General features: G+C 37.6%; 1 protein-coding gene across 2 annotated transcripts in view; it reads left to right on the plus strand.

The window, feature by feature from the left end:
- Positions 1–15,267, plus strand: part of pag1 (phosphoprotein membrane anchor with glycosphingolipid microdomains 1) — a 69,637-nt gene that overhangs the window by 40,095 nt on the left and 14,275 nt on the right. The window contains exons 2-5 of one of the 2 annotated variants that reach the window (XM_079830031.1): positions 8,029–8,060; positions 8,824–8,975; positions 9,542–9,763; positions 12,553–12,601. In XM_079830031.1, coding sequence (XP_079686157.1) covers positions 9,597–9,763; positions 12,553–12,601 — 216 coding nt within the window. In that variant the 5' untranslated portion in view covers positions 8,029–8,060; positions 8,824–8,975; positions 9,542–9,596. The remainder of the gene's footprint in view (positions 1–8,028; positions 8,061–8,823; positions 8,976–9,541; positions 9,764–12,552; positions 12,602–15,267) is intronic. The other variant, XM_079830030.1, reaches the window with a different exon arrangement.

Genomic DNA, 15,267 nt, shown 5'->3' on the forward strand with positions numbered 1-15,267 from the left:
TAATGAGGTCTTGTGACAACAAAAGCATGTAAAAGCACCTAAACTCGTCTCCCAGCTTGGTCTAGCTGATCTTTTGGCTGGTTTTAGAAGGGTTTTGGCCCCTTTTCAGCTGGTTAGACTAGTTTATATCTTAGGGTGTTGACTGTTTTCACACTCGGCAGGTTTGGTTCAATTAAAACAAACCCTGGTGCGATTGCTCTGTTAGTGCGGTTCAAGTGTGAATGCTACCATCTGAACTCTGGTCTGAGCAAACAAATGGACCAAGACCCCTGAAAAGATGGGTCTCAGTCTGCTTTCAAACGAACTCTGGTGCGGTCCGACTGATATATGAACGCAACATGGACCAAAGACATGTAAACGAACCAAAAACAGGACAGGACAGAATGCTCAAGCATGCCTGTTTTTTATTGTCATAGTCGCGATGTTGCCCATCACAGTACGGAGGGATTCCTGCCGCTGTTTTGACTCCTCGACACATTTTATAAGCACTTGTTTGCTGCGCACTAACAGAGCAATCGCAAAGCAAACATGCCAAGTGTAAACAACACCCTAAATGTATCATTTTCTTTTTTTGGTCCAAACCAAAATAACCAAGAGAACCGAACTACAAGTGTGAAAACATCCTTAAACCAGCTAAGACCAACAAACCAGCATTTAGTATGTTTATTTCAGCAGGGAGTGTATGAGTGCATAAAACTCAATAAATCATTATTCCATTCCCATCATACCCTGTGTGGATGCATCTCTGTGTGTGGTTACTGAGTGTTGGTTCGAGGGAGGTCAAGGCAGGCTCGTGGTACGTGCAGTAGGAAACGACAGTGTCTCCAGAGACGGCCCTTAATGGGACATCACTCTGTCTGTCTGTGGGAGAACAGAGAGGCACAGCTGTTGCATACACACTTCAACACACTGCACGGGAAGCTGAGACTGTGGTTTCATAACTCATGGGCTTTTCGAGAGCAACGCGTCCTCTTTAAACATCTGTCACATTTTAGAGAAGGATGTCAATCCAAACACATGCTTTCAACCTATCTGTGATATGTAGAAGTGTTCCACAAACAGCCGCTTCCTCTGTGTTTTATAGTCTCTCTGCGGTGATGCAGCGATTCTAGGCCGTCTGACCTTCGCAGATTGTTATTAGTGGGGGCATTAGTACATGCCGTTGCAAGTTCTCTTTATATGCAAGCCATCAGGGGATCGATTTCCATGCCAGCTGATTAACCCATGGGATGAGTGCGGTTGCCATAGAGACACCAAGTCAGTTGATGTGGCCATTTTAATTGGAAGGGCCCTCTGGCTCGCGCTCGACTACGAGCTCGCTGATTGGGTAGTCGGTTGCTGTAAGGCACAGATGACAAACCATTGACCCAAGGAAATTGCTTCCTGTTCATCTGCCCCCAAGACTGGTCTTAATGAAACCTTCCACAGTTCATTAGCTGTCTGTAAAGGGTATTATTTCATCGTCCTTGTCTCGAAGGAATATGGGAATACAGTGAGGATCAGTTTTATTCTTCTAAACAAGCTGTCCTCTTTTGCTCATCCCTCTGTTTCCACCCAGACACATGGCCTTGTAGCATCCAGACTCAAGATGGCCAGCGTTCTCTCTTTCTCTCACTATGAATTGGCCTCAGTCTGGTAATGAGGAGGGGGTTGGGCGGACAACTGTGTCCTGACTGTTGTCATATTGGTCATTTTGTGAAGCTGAGGATGTTGTAGAATGTTGTTGCACATAAGCTGCAGTGTTGCGTTTAAAAAAGAGCTACACTCTTAGAGGGCATATTGCAGGTTAAATTGAATATATAAATGAAAAGTTAATGCAGGATTTAAAATATTTTAAAAAGACATGAGGGCACAAATTTAGTGGATAAAGTGACCGTTTCATTGTAAAAAAAAAGCGTCTTTTTTTTTTCAACATCACGTCATATTACGTCACAAGAAGGAGTCGTTCGCTGGTTCTCCTCACACAACTCAATTTGTCTCCTCTAATTGTTGTTCTGTCTAATCTTGGCCTGTCCCTAATTGTATGGCTGTGGTCCGTGATATAATAATGAATAAACATTTACAATTTCCCCAGCGTCCAAACTGTCATTGCGATCAATTGTTTTCCAATTGTTAAAATCAACCGCACTCCTTCCCATTACGTCACTTCCGTTTTTGCCATTTTTAGATGCGGAAGTAAAATTCTCTCACAAAAACGACTCCAGAAGCCTTAGTAGCGTATTTATAAGTATAAATCTTGTTCCTAAATAATTTTTCTATACATTGACTCACTGGGGGCTCTAACCTGCAATATGCCCTTTAAAAATAAAGGTTCTCTATTGGCATTGATGGTTCCACGAAGAACTTTTAACATTCATGAAACCTTTCCATTGCACAAAAGGTTCTTTTATTGTGGAAAAGGGTTCTTTAGATTATTGAAGGGATAGTTCACCCCAAAATGAAAATTAGATTTTTATCTGCTTACCCTCAGGGCATACAAGATATATGTGACTTTGTTTCTTCAGTAGAACACAAATGAAGATTTTTAACTCCAACCGTTGCAGTCTGTCAGTCTAATAATGCATGTCAATGCCACTGAACGATCGGTTTGTGCGAGAAACCGAACAGTATTTATATCATGTTTTACCTCTAATACACCACTATGTCAACTATGCCGGAAGTGACCGCGCGCTCAAGGCTGTTGGACATAGTGGTGTATTAGAGGTAAAACATGATATAAATACTGTTCGGTTTCTCGCCCAAACCAATCGTTTTGTGTCTTAAGACAACAATGTGTCGTCACGAGCCGCAGGGTTTAATTTGCATTTGTCTGTGCATGTTTTTTTTTTACCCTCATAGATTTTGTATCTTGGATGCCGTGGGGGTAAGCAGATAAACATCAAATTTTCATTTTTGGGTGAACTATCCCTTTAAAATGCAAAGAATGTTGAGAAAATAATGGTTCTTTTAAGAACTGTTTAATGAAGTGTTCTTTGGGGAACCAAAAATGGTTCTTTAATGGTATCACTGCAAAAAAATGAGTTTAGGTTTAGGGATAAAATGTTTTTTATGCTCATCAAGGCTGCATTTATTTGATCAAAAGCAATATTGTGAAATATTATTACAATTCATATATATTTTAAAATGTCATTTAAATGATGTTTTAAATTACATTTATTGACTAGAAAGTTCAAAAGAACAGCATTTATTTGTACCATAAATATCACTTTTGAACAATTTTATACATCCTTGCTGAATAAAATGTCAATTCCAATTCATTCGTATTAAATAAAAGTGTGAATCATTTAGAACAGGATCACTCAATTCATTGAAAAGTTTTCATGAACTAATGAGCCAGAGCTAATGTCAAGATTTTCAGTGAACAATGGTCTGTTCTTTACATAACGCTATCGCATGACTTCAGATGGAAAACTTGAAATCTAGTGCAAATTTTGGAGCATTTTGACCTCATTCACCTTCATTGTTTAGAAATAAAGTTTAGAATATTTAAAAAAAATCCCCTTATGTGTTCCAAAGAAAGCCATATGGGTCTGGAACGACATAAACGTGAGTAATGATGACACGAACACAATTCTTGGTTTTGGGGGAACTCTTTCTTTAAATTAAGCAGACTGAACTTCCTGTCACAGTGAGTGCAATGTAACGGCAGACGACATGCACCCCCGTGTCCAGCAGAGAGCCAGAATGCGACATATGTCGAATGTGTCATTCTACTCTAACATGGCCAGAGAGAAGCTGTGAAACCGTTGGTGTTTTATAAGCTAACAGCCTCTTGATTGACACCTATGGAAACTGTATTATTCTAACCCCCTCCTGCTGCAAATATTTCATCATTTTAAGCTACACAGAATGCAGACTTCCATTAGGGGTTACAAATGCCGCAGTATTACAATGTTCTTTATTTAGAGCGTGCCCCTTCCTCTGCTGGAGATGAGTTATTATCAAAGCTTCTGTCAGCAAAAAAACTTATAATAACAGAGCATCCACAAAATTCCTTATTGCATTACTCCTGCTCCAGTGCAATTATTTATTCAAGAGCTGCCGCTGGCGTTCGCATGAGAATCTTTTACCGGATGCGTTCTCAGCAGCAATCCAGCTGTGCTTTTCCACATAATCCCGCCCTCTCTGTGACCCCTGGGGAGGAAAGTTCTTCGCTGTAAGGTTGTCTGTAACTATAAAGTAACTATATGCCAGACATCTGTAGGTACAATATGGTATCCACACTTTTGTCCTATTCTGACCCTTGGCAGCCAGATGCTGTGGATTTATAGACACAGATACACGGGATCTTATTTGATGGTATATCAAAGGCTCCAGATGGAGGTAGTTCTTAAACATGATCTGGCGATCTGGATCTTGAAGGTTCTTAGTGATTCTGGCAAAGAAGTGACCAATGGCTTGCCCAAAGTGTGTTGCCAAGGACCACAGTTGCTCACCTCGATCTGGGACTGCAGCCTTTCCAAACACATTCCCCCATTAAATGGCTTTTCCAGTACCTTATTTTATATGGCATGAAACACACAATCCTAACATTCCATGCAAAGAACTCAGTGAGAATGGGCCCCTTATTTCATAAGCTATAGTTGTGTATTAGTGTTGCTTGGTTTAGGTATTTTATTTAGAGGGTTATTATTTGAATGATCGATGATGGACAATGGGTACCAAAATCCCATAGACAAATATGAGCCTGGACCACAAAACCAGTCATAAGTCGCAAGGGTATACTTGTGGCAATAGCAACAATACATTGTATGGGTCCAAATTATTGATTTTTCTTGTAATGCAAAAAATCATTAGGATATTAAGTAAAGATCATGTTCCATGAAGATATTTTGTAAATTTCCTACCTTACATATATCAAAAATGTATTATTAGTAGCCATATGCATTGCTAAGGACTTAATTTGGACAACTTTAAAGGTGATTTTCTCAATATTTTTATTTCGACCCTCAGATTCCAGATTTTAAAATAGTTGTATCTCGGCCATATATTGTCCTATCCTAACAAACCATACATCATTGGAAAGCTTATTCATACTATGCTGGCTTGTTGGTCTCAGCTGGTTTAAGGGTGTGTTCACACACTTGTAGTTCGGTTCTCTTGGTTGTTTTGGTTTGGACCAAAAAAGAAAATGATCAGTTTATACTATTGTAGACTTTGGGATGGGTACTTTGGACTTGGGCTAGTAAGCATCTTTGAATAGATTTGAAAACACTAGGAATCATACACTTTGTAAATAGATACAGAGGAAAAACTGGGCATCACACACGACTGAGGATCACTCTACCAGATTTTCAAGTCATTACGAACAGAACAAACTCACGCTTTGTTGCCTTTAGACTCTGTTCTCCGACTGGATGGAATCAAACTTTGAAGCTAAACAATGGGAGACTGCGACCATCATACAATACGCGATTTTGTGTGAAATCTGTCAACTCAAATCCGCAGACAACTTGTCCAGACTGTAAATCAGGGGAAAATCTGGGCAAATGTCGTGTAGTGTATTCCAGCCTTTAGCAACCACATACCAACGTGTTAAAAACCACTCAGGACCAGACTATAAAAAAGATGGACGACACACCTTCACTCTCTTCCATTGTAGAAAAGCTGCCAATGTCCCAATATGGCACTAACATCTTGGAGCCAGAGTAGTGAGCACGAAGTAGAGCCATGCTATCAAGGCCCTGCCCACACTCTTGAAGAATCGGTTATAGTTTACTGCAGAACATCTCATTATGTTGGTGTGAAACAGTTATGGAAATGTTGAAATAAAAATTAAAGCTCCAATCTTCTCCTAAAAATCCAGAAAAAAAGTCTGTTGGTGCCTCAGTGACTACTTCGTTCAGAGAAGCTGTCAATCACAGCTGTCAATCATGGCGTCACACCCCCGTTTTTATAGCATCGAAAAACTTTTAAACTTTTAAAAAACTTGAACTTACATCAGCGTGATAAAAACGACCTAAAACGGCAAGAAACCATCTTTTTAAAAAATTTATTTGAAGTGTAATTTGATTGTTTAGTTTGTCTCACGTCCCATTAGATTACATGGAGAGGGCGGGGTTAATTAATTAAACTGCATCCAGCCACCTGGGGGTGATCGAAACGTTTTGGTTTCACTTTTCAGGACTCGGCTCAGAACACCTTAGCAAGTGCAAAGAAACTTTAAAGGGGGGGTGAAACACTCTCAATCTCATGTCAATCTTGAGTACCTATAAAGTAGTATTGCATCCTTCATATCTCCGAAAAGTCTTTCGTTTTATTATATTTATAAAAGAAAGATTCACTGTGCAGAGTCTTTCTGAAAAAAAAACGAGCGGCTGGGGGCATATCGTGTGGGCGGAGCTAAAGAATGACGAGCACGCGAAGCTATTGCGTTGAGAACGTCTGAAAGCTGTGAAATGACATCCTTAAACGTGGAAAAAACGTTATCATAAATAAACCATTGAGATCAATCAGATTTAGCCACACAAATATGATCCAGAATCAGATCTAGAGGCTGAAATTGAACAGGTGAAGCAGTAACAATGACTACAGCAGGACGTCTCTATGTGGTATGTACTGTAACCGATATATTTGCAACATTTGTGCTACATAGTTTTACAACATTTGTGTGTGTTTACTCGTGGTTTATGAGGACATCATTTGGTTAATGGATTATTGTATGCGATTCAATGTTAGCAGTAGCAAACGGAACGGCTTTACACATCAGACTAGTGTGTCTTTACATAGAAAGACAATGGAATAGTAGCGCATTTGAATGAACGAGTCGATAGCTAACAACACAAAGACATTTGAAGCAGTTTTACTCACCGCCTGCTTCCAACACACGAGTCACGACCGTGAACCTTAATCGCTGGGACCGCTCCATCTTTCAGCATTAGACAAGCTACAAATGCAGAGTTGAACTGTACCTTGTTCATAAACCATTGTCGCCGAAATTCAGGGAACAAACAAAACCACTTGCACAACTCCGTTGCTGCTCCGGAAAAAACAAACTCCAGCACTGTCCCTTTAACGCAGGGTTCTTTGAGAAGCTGTGCAGGGTTGTCTTGCCCTGACAACCAAATCACACATCTTTGGTGACATTGTTGATTTCGTGAAGTCCTGTGACTGCAGCGTGCAGCCGATGACTTCCCTAAAGCCGAGCAGAGCGGGTTAATGGGCGAGCGTTTGCTCTCTCGCTCTAGTCGTGCGCGCGCCCTTCTGGGAGAAAAGCCCGTACGGCCTATACAAGGACATTCCGCCCTTGCTGACGTCAGATAGACCCATACTCGGAAAAAAAACTTTCCGAAACTTATGAGAAACCGGTAGGAGTATTTTTGGCACAGAAATCGACTCCATCTAACGTCCAACTTTTTCTTTTTTTTTTGAAACTGTCCATGTTTAGCATGGGAATCCAAGTCTTTAACAGTGTAAAACAGCATTTCACCCTCCCCCCTTTAGACAACCACACACCCCTTAGTACTGTGTACAAAATCTAGTTTTATTGTTTTCAATCTATCTTCATCTGCATGTTAAACTCCCTGATATGGCATTAAATACATTCATTAGAGCAAATCATTGCACAAACTATCTTCAGATCATGGTTGCTATAGTTACTCTGGGGCTTGTTGTGAGGATCAGGTTCTTGATGCATGTTCTTCAGACAGATGTACAGATTTGCTTGAACTGCTGAACGTCACATGCTGGTGCTCGCATGCATTTTAGCCGAGGTTTGAGATGTGCTCATGCTGTGAGACTCATAAGTGCTCTGCTACTGGGAACCAATGATCCATAGACTTCCACAGACCCTGAATGCAGAATGTATCATTGCATAGGAGAGTCACTTTGTCCTTTGTTTTTTTCATTATGAAGCTTTATGTAACTGATTGTGATTTATGGTCAGTCGTTTGTAGGTTTGACTATTAGTATCTGGTAATTCAAGATTGCACATGTCAAGATGGTCTGCAGAATGTGTTGTCTGGTACTACAGTGTGTGCAGAGCTCCCTTCCTCAATCTAATCACCTGATCTCTCTGTTTCCCTGCAGGCAACAATCACCGGAGCCAAACAAGTCTTCAGGTAGGACTCGTTTTTTGGTACTGAGAACTGTGCAAGGCTGGTTTTTAAAAATGTGTTCGTTGTTTTTTTACAGCTTTTGGGGAAATGTGTTTTTCCCTACAAATGTATTTTATATATGTGATGTTTTTTGTGGTAGTTATATTTTAAAAAGATACGTTACGAATGTTTTCTTACGATATCCGTATGTTTTTAATCTTACACAGACAAATACAGAAAGCCCAGACTGCACGTATTTGATTACTTCTTTAGATCAAAAGCTAAAAATGTATTAAATAAACACAATCGAAATTAAAAACACTTTTTATTTGTTTACTTTCATGTCATGTGGAAATTAGCCAGCATCAGAGAACCGTGAACATGGACATGTGTTGTTAAATTATTGAAATATTAATTGTTATAGTTAACATTTTTATCAAATAACGTTCATATTTCATTCAAATTAAACCTACACTACTGAAACTAACGCATAGGAGATGTGCACACTTTAACAGTCATTATTTACAAATGAGTTTTAGAATCGGTTACTTAACATTTGCATAGTTACTCGAGTTGCACAATTGGCTTTTTCATCTCATACAAGCCTACTGTAGTTCTTCTGGCACGCATTAACTAAGAGTGGGATGATTGTATTTGCATTTTTTTTTCCTAAAGCCAAAAGACTTGAAAACAGCATGAAAACTTTGCATCTGTTCCGAATGAATGCCAACTTTATGCTCTTCATGTATTTGGGTGGCTTTCCATTTTTCTGTTTCTTATCGGAGAGTTTGAGCAAGCGGAGAGGAAAGACTCACCCCTCGGAGAGGCAGCTGAGCTGTCCATCTCCTCTCACACAAAAGATCAGAAGCGCTGCCCGGGCCTCAGTCTCCACTGGGATGCCAGCCATTTGATTGTTATCTGTCTATTCAGCTTGTGGAGGTGGGGCCCGCCATCACACATCATCCTGGACCAGGGCTCTGTTTAATCTGGCTTGGCTTTTTGGACTGCCGTCAAATAAAACTAGCCTACATGTTTAGGTTACTGAGTGAAAAGTCCAAGAGCCATTTGTTCTGAAGGTGCCGAGTTCACTGCAGTACCGCATGACAGGATTGTGCATCTGCACTAGTCTGCCCCCTTGTGGCTGTTGATTCGCAAAGCTCATGTAGACAAAGAATTCTACCTCAGTGAGGGATGTTTGCAAGTTTCTTCCATGACGTCATTTGGATCTGAGATTATCTATCCAGTTATTTCACCGTTATTTCACTTAAATATATAAACAATCTGACTCAGGGTCTGGATTTCACAGTTATTTCACTTAAATATATAAACAATCTGACTCAGGGTCTGGAACAAAAAGGTTTCAGATTTATAATAAGGTTTCATATTGTTCTTATTAATCTGATTTGGCCTGCTGATTCTATCAAGTTCAAAGGTCTTTTTGGTAAACCATCAAACGTTTTTATTCTTCTCTCCTCCCCCATTCTTCCATCCATTTTTGTGTCCAGCCTCTGCAGTGAGGTGCATTTGGTCGATGAAGGCGACTCATCATTGTGATGTATAATGGCTCCTGCTCTGAGTGCTATGTTGGGGTCAGGGGCCATGGGGTCAGAGGTCGCGGGGGCGGCGGTGCTGGCTAAAGGGGAGCTGGCACTTGTAGGCACACTCACGGGACTCACAGCTTTCCTGCTGCTCTCTGTCCTGCTGCTGCTGTGTGCGAGCTGCCAGGGGTGAGTAACATTAAAAACAATATTTTTTTGAATATTGTATTGTTCCAAACCTATAGACTATTTGGGAGCAGATGTCACAGTTACGTCCAGGGCTGTTGCTAGCAGGTAAAAAGGTGGTGACGATTCTAGGGGCCCCCAGCTTTAGGGCGGCCCCTGCGATTTTAACCGAGGGGGCCCACAGCAACAACCTGCACTAGGGCCCCGAATAACCAAGCTATGGCCCTGGTTACATCACTGCAGTTGCGCGTACGTTGTGGTGGCAGAAAAACAGTGGTAATAAGTGGAAGAAAACGGGCGAGATCCACAGAATAAGCGAAAAAATGCCTTGTTGTGACTTTGGATGTCAGAATCAGAATTTTTACAGAATACCGTCGTCGAAGACACTATTTGAAGCTTAACGCAGTCGTTTATGGTTGCAAGTCATTAAATGAATAGACAAAACCTGCGATGATTACCCTACTATTAAAGCATGAATTTGGTTTAAACATTAGATCTTATATTCACATATGCAGTTCATAGGGGGTATAATCTATTAGCCCTACAGTTAAATAATATTTAAACATGGTACATTTTTATCTCTCAATTCTGACTTTTTTCATGTCTGACTTTTTTAACTTGCAATTGTCAGAAAACCCGTAAGATTAAATTAATTTAAATTTAGATTTGAACCCGAGATTTAAACTCGATATTCTGCCTTTTTTTGAGAAAAAAAAGTCAGTATTGCAGGATATAAACTCAAAATTCTGAGGGGAAAAAGGCAGAATATCGAATTTAAATCTCACAATTCTGACTTTACATATCAGAATTGTAAGATATAAATTTGACCTTTTTTATTATTTTATTCCATGGCTTCCATAGACTGCTATTGCAGAACTGTCATTTTCTGCCACCAGGTATAGGCTCCACCCACAAAACACCTAAAGGGTCTATATAGCATGGAATCTGCACCTTCAGAGAATTCCAAAGAATTGGAATGCCATCAATCACAAAATTCAACACATCCCCTCACCCCTTCACTCTTTATTACATATTTTGTCTAGCTGAATTATACGCTTTCTAATTTTTATGCTTTCAGCTACTAATATGAGGGTCAAACTTTCATCTCCACTGAACACATTTGAACAAATTTGACCATACATTAATTCTGCTGGATTCCACTGATTTTGTTCCAAATGTTAACATGTTAACAAAAAGTCAATTTAGACCTGCAAATGAAAATTAACTTTTATTTTACACAATATTTACTGAAAATGTACTAAATCATTTGAAAACAAAAGGTGCACTCTGACTAGTCAAGTAAAGTCACATTTATTTCTATAGCGCTTTTCACAATACAGATTGCTTCAAAGCAGCTTTACAGTGATGATAGGAAATTAATTTTGTTTTAGATGAAAAGCTAAAGTAAGTTTTTGATTGATTAGTTTATGTTGTAAAAACTGATTTCAAAATGTGAAAAAATATATTGCACAAAATTAAAACAATAATGTCAATTATTATTGTGTGTATTAATATTATATAAGTGTGAATCAAAGAATGAAAAAAAACTCAAAAAATCAATAAATAATAACAAGCATGATTTCTTCCCTTAAATGTCTTAGTGTGTGTTTTGGTCATAATTTAGACTTTTTAAAATCTAATTTCTGCTTTTTATCTCATAATTAGGACTTTTAATCATAATTTAGATTTTTAAGTCATAATTTTTACTTTAGATCCAAAATGTCAAAAAATATCAACTGTTCATCTCACAATTACTTAGCATGTCATATTTTTAGCTGATAATGATGGCTTTTAAAATCATATTTTCAACATTTTATCTTATAATTATGACTTAGCATGTCGTATTTTTGATTTTTTATCTCACTATTATAACTTTTAAAATCATATTTCTGACTTTTTATCTAATAATGAGGACATTTAAAATCATATTTTCAACATTTTATCTCTTAATTATGACTTTATGATAATTGAAATGAGCGGATCAGTAATATAGTTGAATATTTGGTGTCCCCAACTGAGCAAGCCAAAAGCCAAAAGGCTACAGAATAACAAACTGTTACCAGAACAACAAACTGTTACTATTTAAAAAGGTAATAAAAAATAGTAATAATTATTAAAAATATATTATTTTATATATATATATATATATATATATATATATATATATATATATATATATATATATATATATATATATATATATATATATATATATATATATATATATATATATAAAATATTTTTTTTATAATATATACATTATAAAATATAAATAAAAATATTTTGGATTTAGATTTTCCGTTTATATCTCAAAGTGGTAAAATAAAAAATTAAATAGTGAATTAAAAAATTGGCCTGGCTCATAAATCAGTCTGTCGCTTATGTTTAGTAGCCCTATATATATCATGGATTTAAGTAACGTGCCATGCATTTCTTGACCAAATCAGTTGTAAATAATAATAATTATTATTATTAATAAATATTTTTATATAATAGTCAGACGTAAAATGTATACATATTTTCCTATTAAATATTTTTCTATTTTATTTTAACGTATTACCAGCAGTAAACTCCCAATGGTGATTTCCTTTGGAGCAGATAAAGCTTAATCCTTGATTCAGTTCTGTATTAAATGTGATTTTTAAATGCTTTGTTGTCTAGAACAAGGCTTAGTTTGAATCTTGGAGTATGATTTGAATATTCCCGGTACAATGACAAAGCAACAGATAATAGATTTAGAGTGCACAGCTAAAACAAAATTTCTCTGTAATGCCCTCCCTCTGACTCCACAGGCAGAAAAAAGGGGGGCCGCCAGGAGACCATGAAAACCTGATGAATGGGGTAAGCAATGCTTTTCATCTTAGCCTGTGCTGCCTCATTGCGGCTCAAACAGAGCCATACAATGTCCCTGTGAACCAGTCCTCTTTTTTTAATTTCAATTACTCAGAGTCCCAAGATTACGTGAACCATCTTTAGAGTGTTTTAGTCACGAGAATGTGTGACCGCTGTGCTCGAGGGGATGGTAAAGTCGGGAGAATGGACGGTCATTGTGAGGCCCGGGTTTTGTGGGAGGAAAGCATAAAGCAGACAGATTAACATTTTTGTTTGGCCGCAGGGAGATGAGAAACTTCATGCATGAGTCGCCTTTCACTCTGGGTCTGCTGCGTCTTGAGTGGGTGTCTTGTGTGAAATTATCATCCGAGGAAAGAGTTCAAGAGTTCAGGAGATGTTTAGCAATCAGGAGATTAGTGTGACCTACTGAGGGCATAATTGACTGCTTAAACACACACACATATCCATATACACATAAACAGCTGTATAGGCAGGGTCTGTGGGACTGTGTTATGCTTGAATTGTTCATTGTAAGTGTCATGAAATGAGGGGCTGCCAGCATGTGTTCATGGCTTGTTGACCGACTGCGAAGGCTTCTGGAGCACGTACGGATCATGGGGTCACATCACAGCCAGATCTTGATTTTATGTTTATTATAATGTTCATCAGGTTGTGTTTACCTCAACTTTAAACGTTAAAAAAGGATAGTTCACCCAAAAATGAAAATTAGCATGATTTACTCACCCTCAAGTCATCCTAAGTGTATTTGCCATTCTTCTTTCAGACGATTACAATCTGAGTTATATAAAAAAATATAAGGGCTAGCACTTTTATGGACTTCAAAACAGAAACAGCCATTCACTGCCATTAAAAAGCTTGAAAGAGGAAATGTTTTAATATAACTCAGATTGTAATCGTCTGAAAGAAGAATGTCATATACACCTAGGATTACTTGAGGGTGAGTACGTTTTCACATTTTTGGGTGAACTATCCCTTTAACTACGCAACATTTGCACTAAAATAACAGCACCATGAAAGCTGTAAAATGTCTAAACTCTGTGGCTCTTATGCAAATGATGGTAATGACAGCCATTGGTTATGCACACAGTACAACAGAAACTTCTGTATATCAGGAGTTCGCAACCTTTTTTGGTTTGTGACTCATTTTGGATTTCACAAGCGTAATTAGATGACTTGAAAATTACGTTCTTAACCCTTCTGTTCTGTGTACATTTCAGCAATGTTTTTTTGTGTGAGGTCGAAATGCCCACAGACATCACCGATTGGGTAAAAATGTGTACAGACTCTGTAAAACTCATTTCAGAGATGTCAAAGTTGCTTTTGGGGTCTATTTGACCCAAGCCATTACAGGAGGAATAACAACACATAGTTAGTTTACTTGTTGTTGACTGTGAAAAGAACTAACAAATCATTTGAGCACATGCAGGGATGTAGTTGTGAAAAAGAGGTGGGTAAACTATAAAACTCAATGGGCATCCTGCCACGCATTGGAAAAGAGATAAACCACCACTTGTATTGACTAAAGCTTAGTCTTTTAGATACTTTGCATGTCAAATACCTGATTGCAAACAATTGCACCACCTAAAACACAAATATTAAAAAATTTGATTGAGATGGCCAATCAAATCAAAGTATTTATTCACTAATGTGAAGAATCTCTGGACTAATATATTTAACGCAAATTAATGCAAATATTGTTTGCATATAGCCCCAAAAGGATTATTTCCCAACTAGAATTAGACCTAGAATTTCATTCACTGTTCTGTTTCTTTATGCTTTATAAAAATATATATATATATTTCCCCAATGTTCAAGACATGGTTACAACTTTGCAATAAAGTTTAAGTTTTACAAATGTTCCTATAGGGGTGTAACAGTACCCTCGTGTCACGATTCGATACATATCACGATACGGAACTCACGATACAATATTATTGCGATACTCCAAGACATATGGTAAATGGTTAACAAAAAATGTACTGTTTATCAAAATGCTAAATGCTAAAATACTAAAATTCATTTAGTATTAAATTGGGGGTGAAATTAATAGGCTTGTAACCCAATGCACAGAACAATGGTGACACCAGAATAAAAATATTCATGATTATGATACTAAAAAATACAGAATTATTATGACGAATACGCTTGCACGCTGTCACTGAGATATTTGGCATTATCATGACCCACAAATATTTCCTCATTTCATTAGTATACATTATATTCAACAATATATATAGTAGTTTAATGACACTAAAACTCTGTATTTTTTATTTTGGGTTACTATACACAATACCGATTGTCACTATCCACGATACATATTGTTGCAGTTTTGTTTTGCTATATATTGTTACACTCCGATTAAAAATTGTCAATATACACTACCATTCAAATGTTTGGGGTCAGCTTTTTTAGATAAATGAATACTTTTATTTATCTAGGATACATTTTATGGATCAAAAGTGACAGTAAAAACGTTTACATTGTTACATAAGTTTCAAATAAATTCTATTCTATTGAATGTTCTATTAATTGAATGATCTTGAAAAAAGTATCCCAGTTTTCGCAAAAATATTAAGCAGCACATTAGAAAGATTTCTGAAGGATCATGTGACACTGAAGACTGGAGTAATGAAGCAGAAAATTCAGCTTCGCCA

This window comes from Gobio gobio, assembly GCF_949357685.1.
Source record: "Gobio gobio genome assembly, chromosome: 11".
Lineage (NCBI taxonomy): Eukaryota > Metazoa > Chordata > Actinopteri > Cypriniformes > Gobionidae > Gobio > Gobio gobio.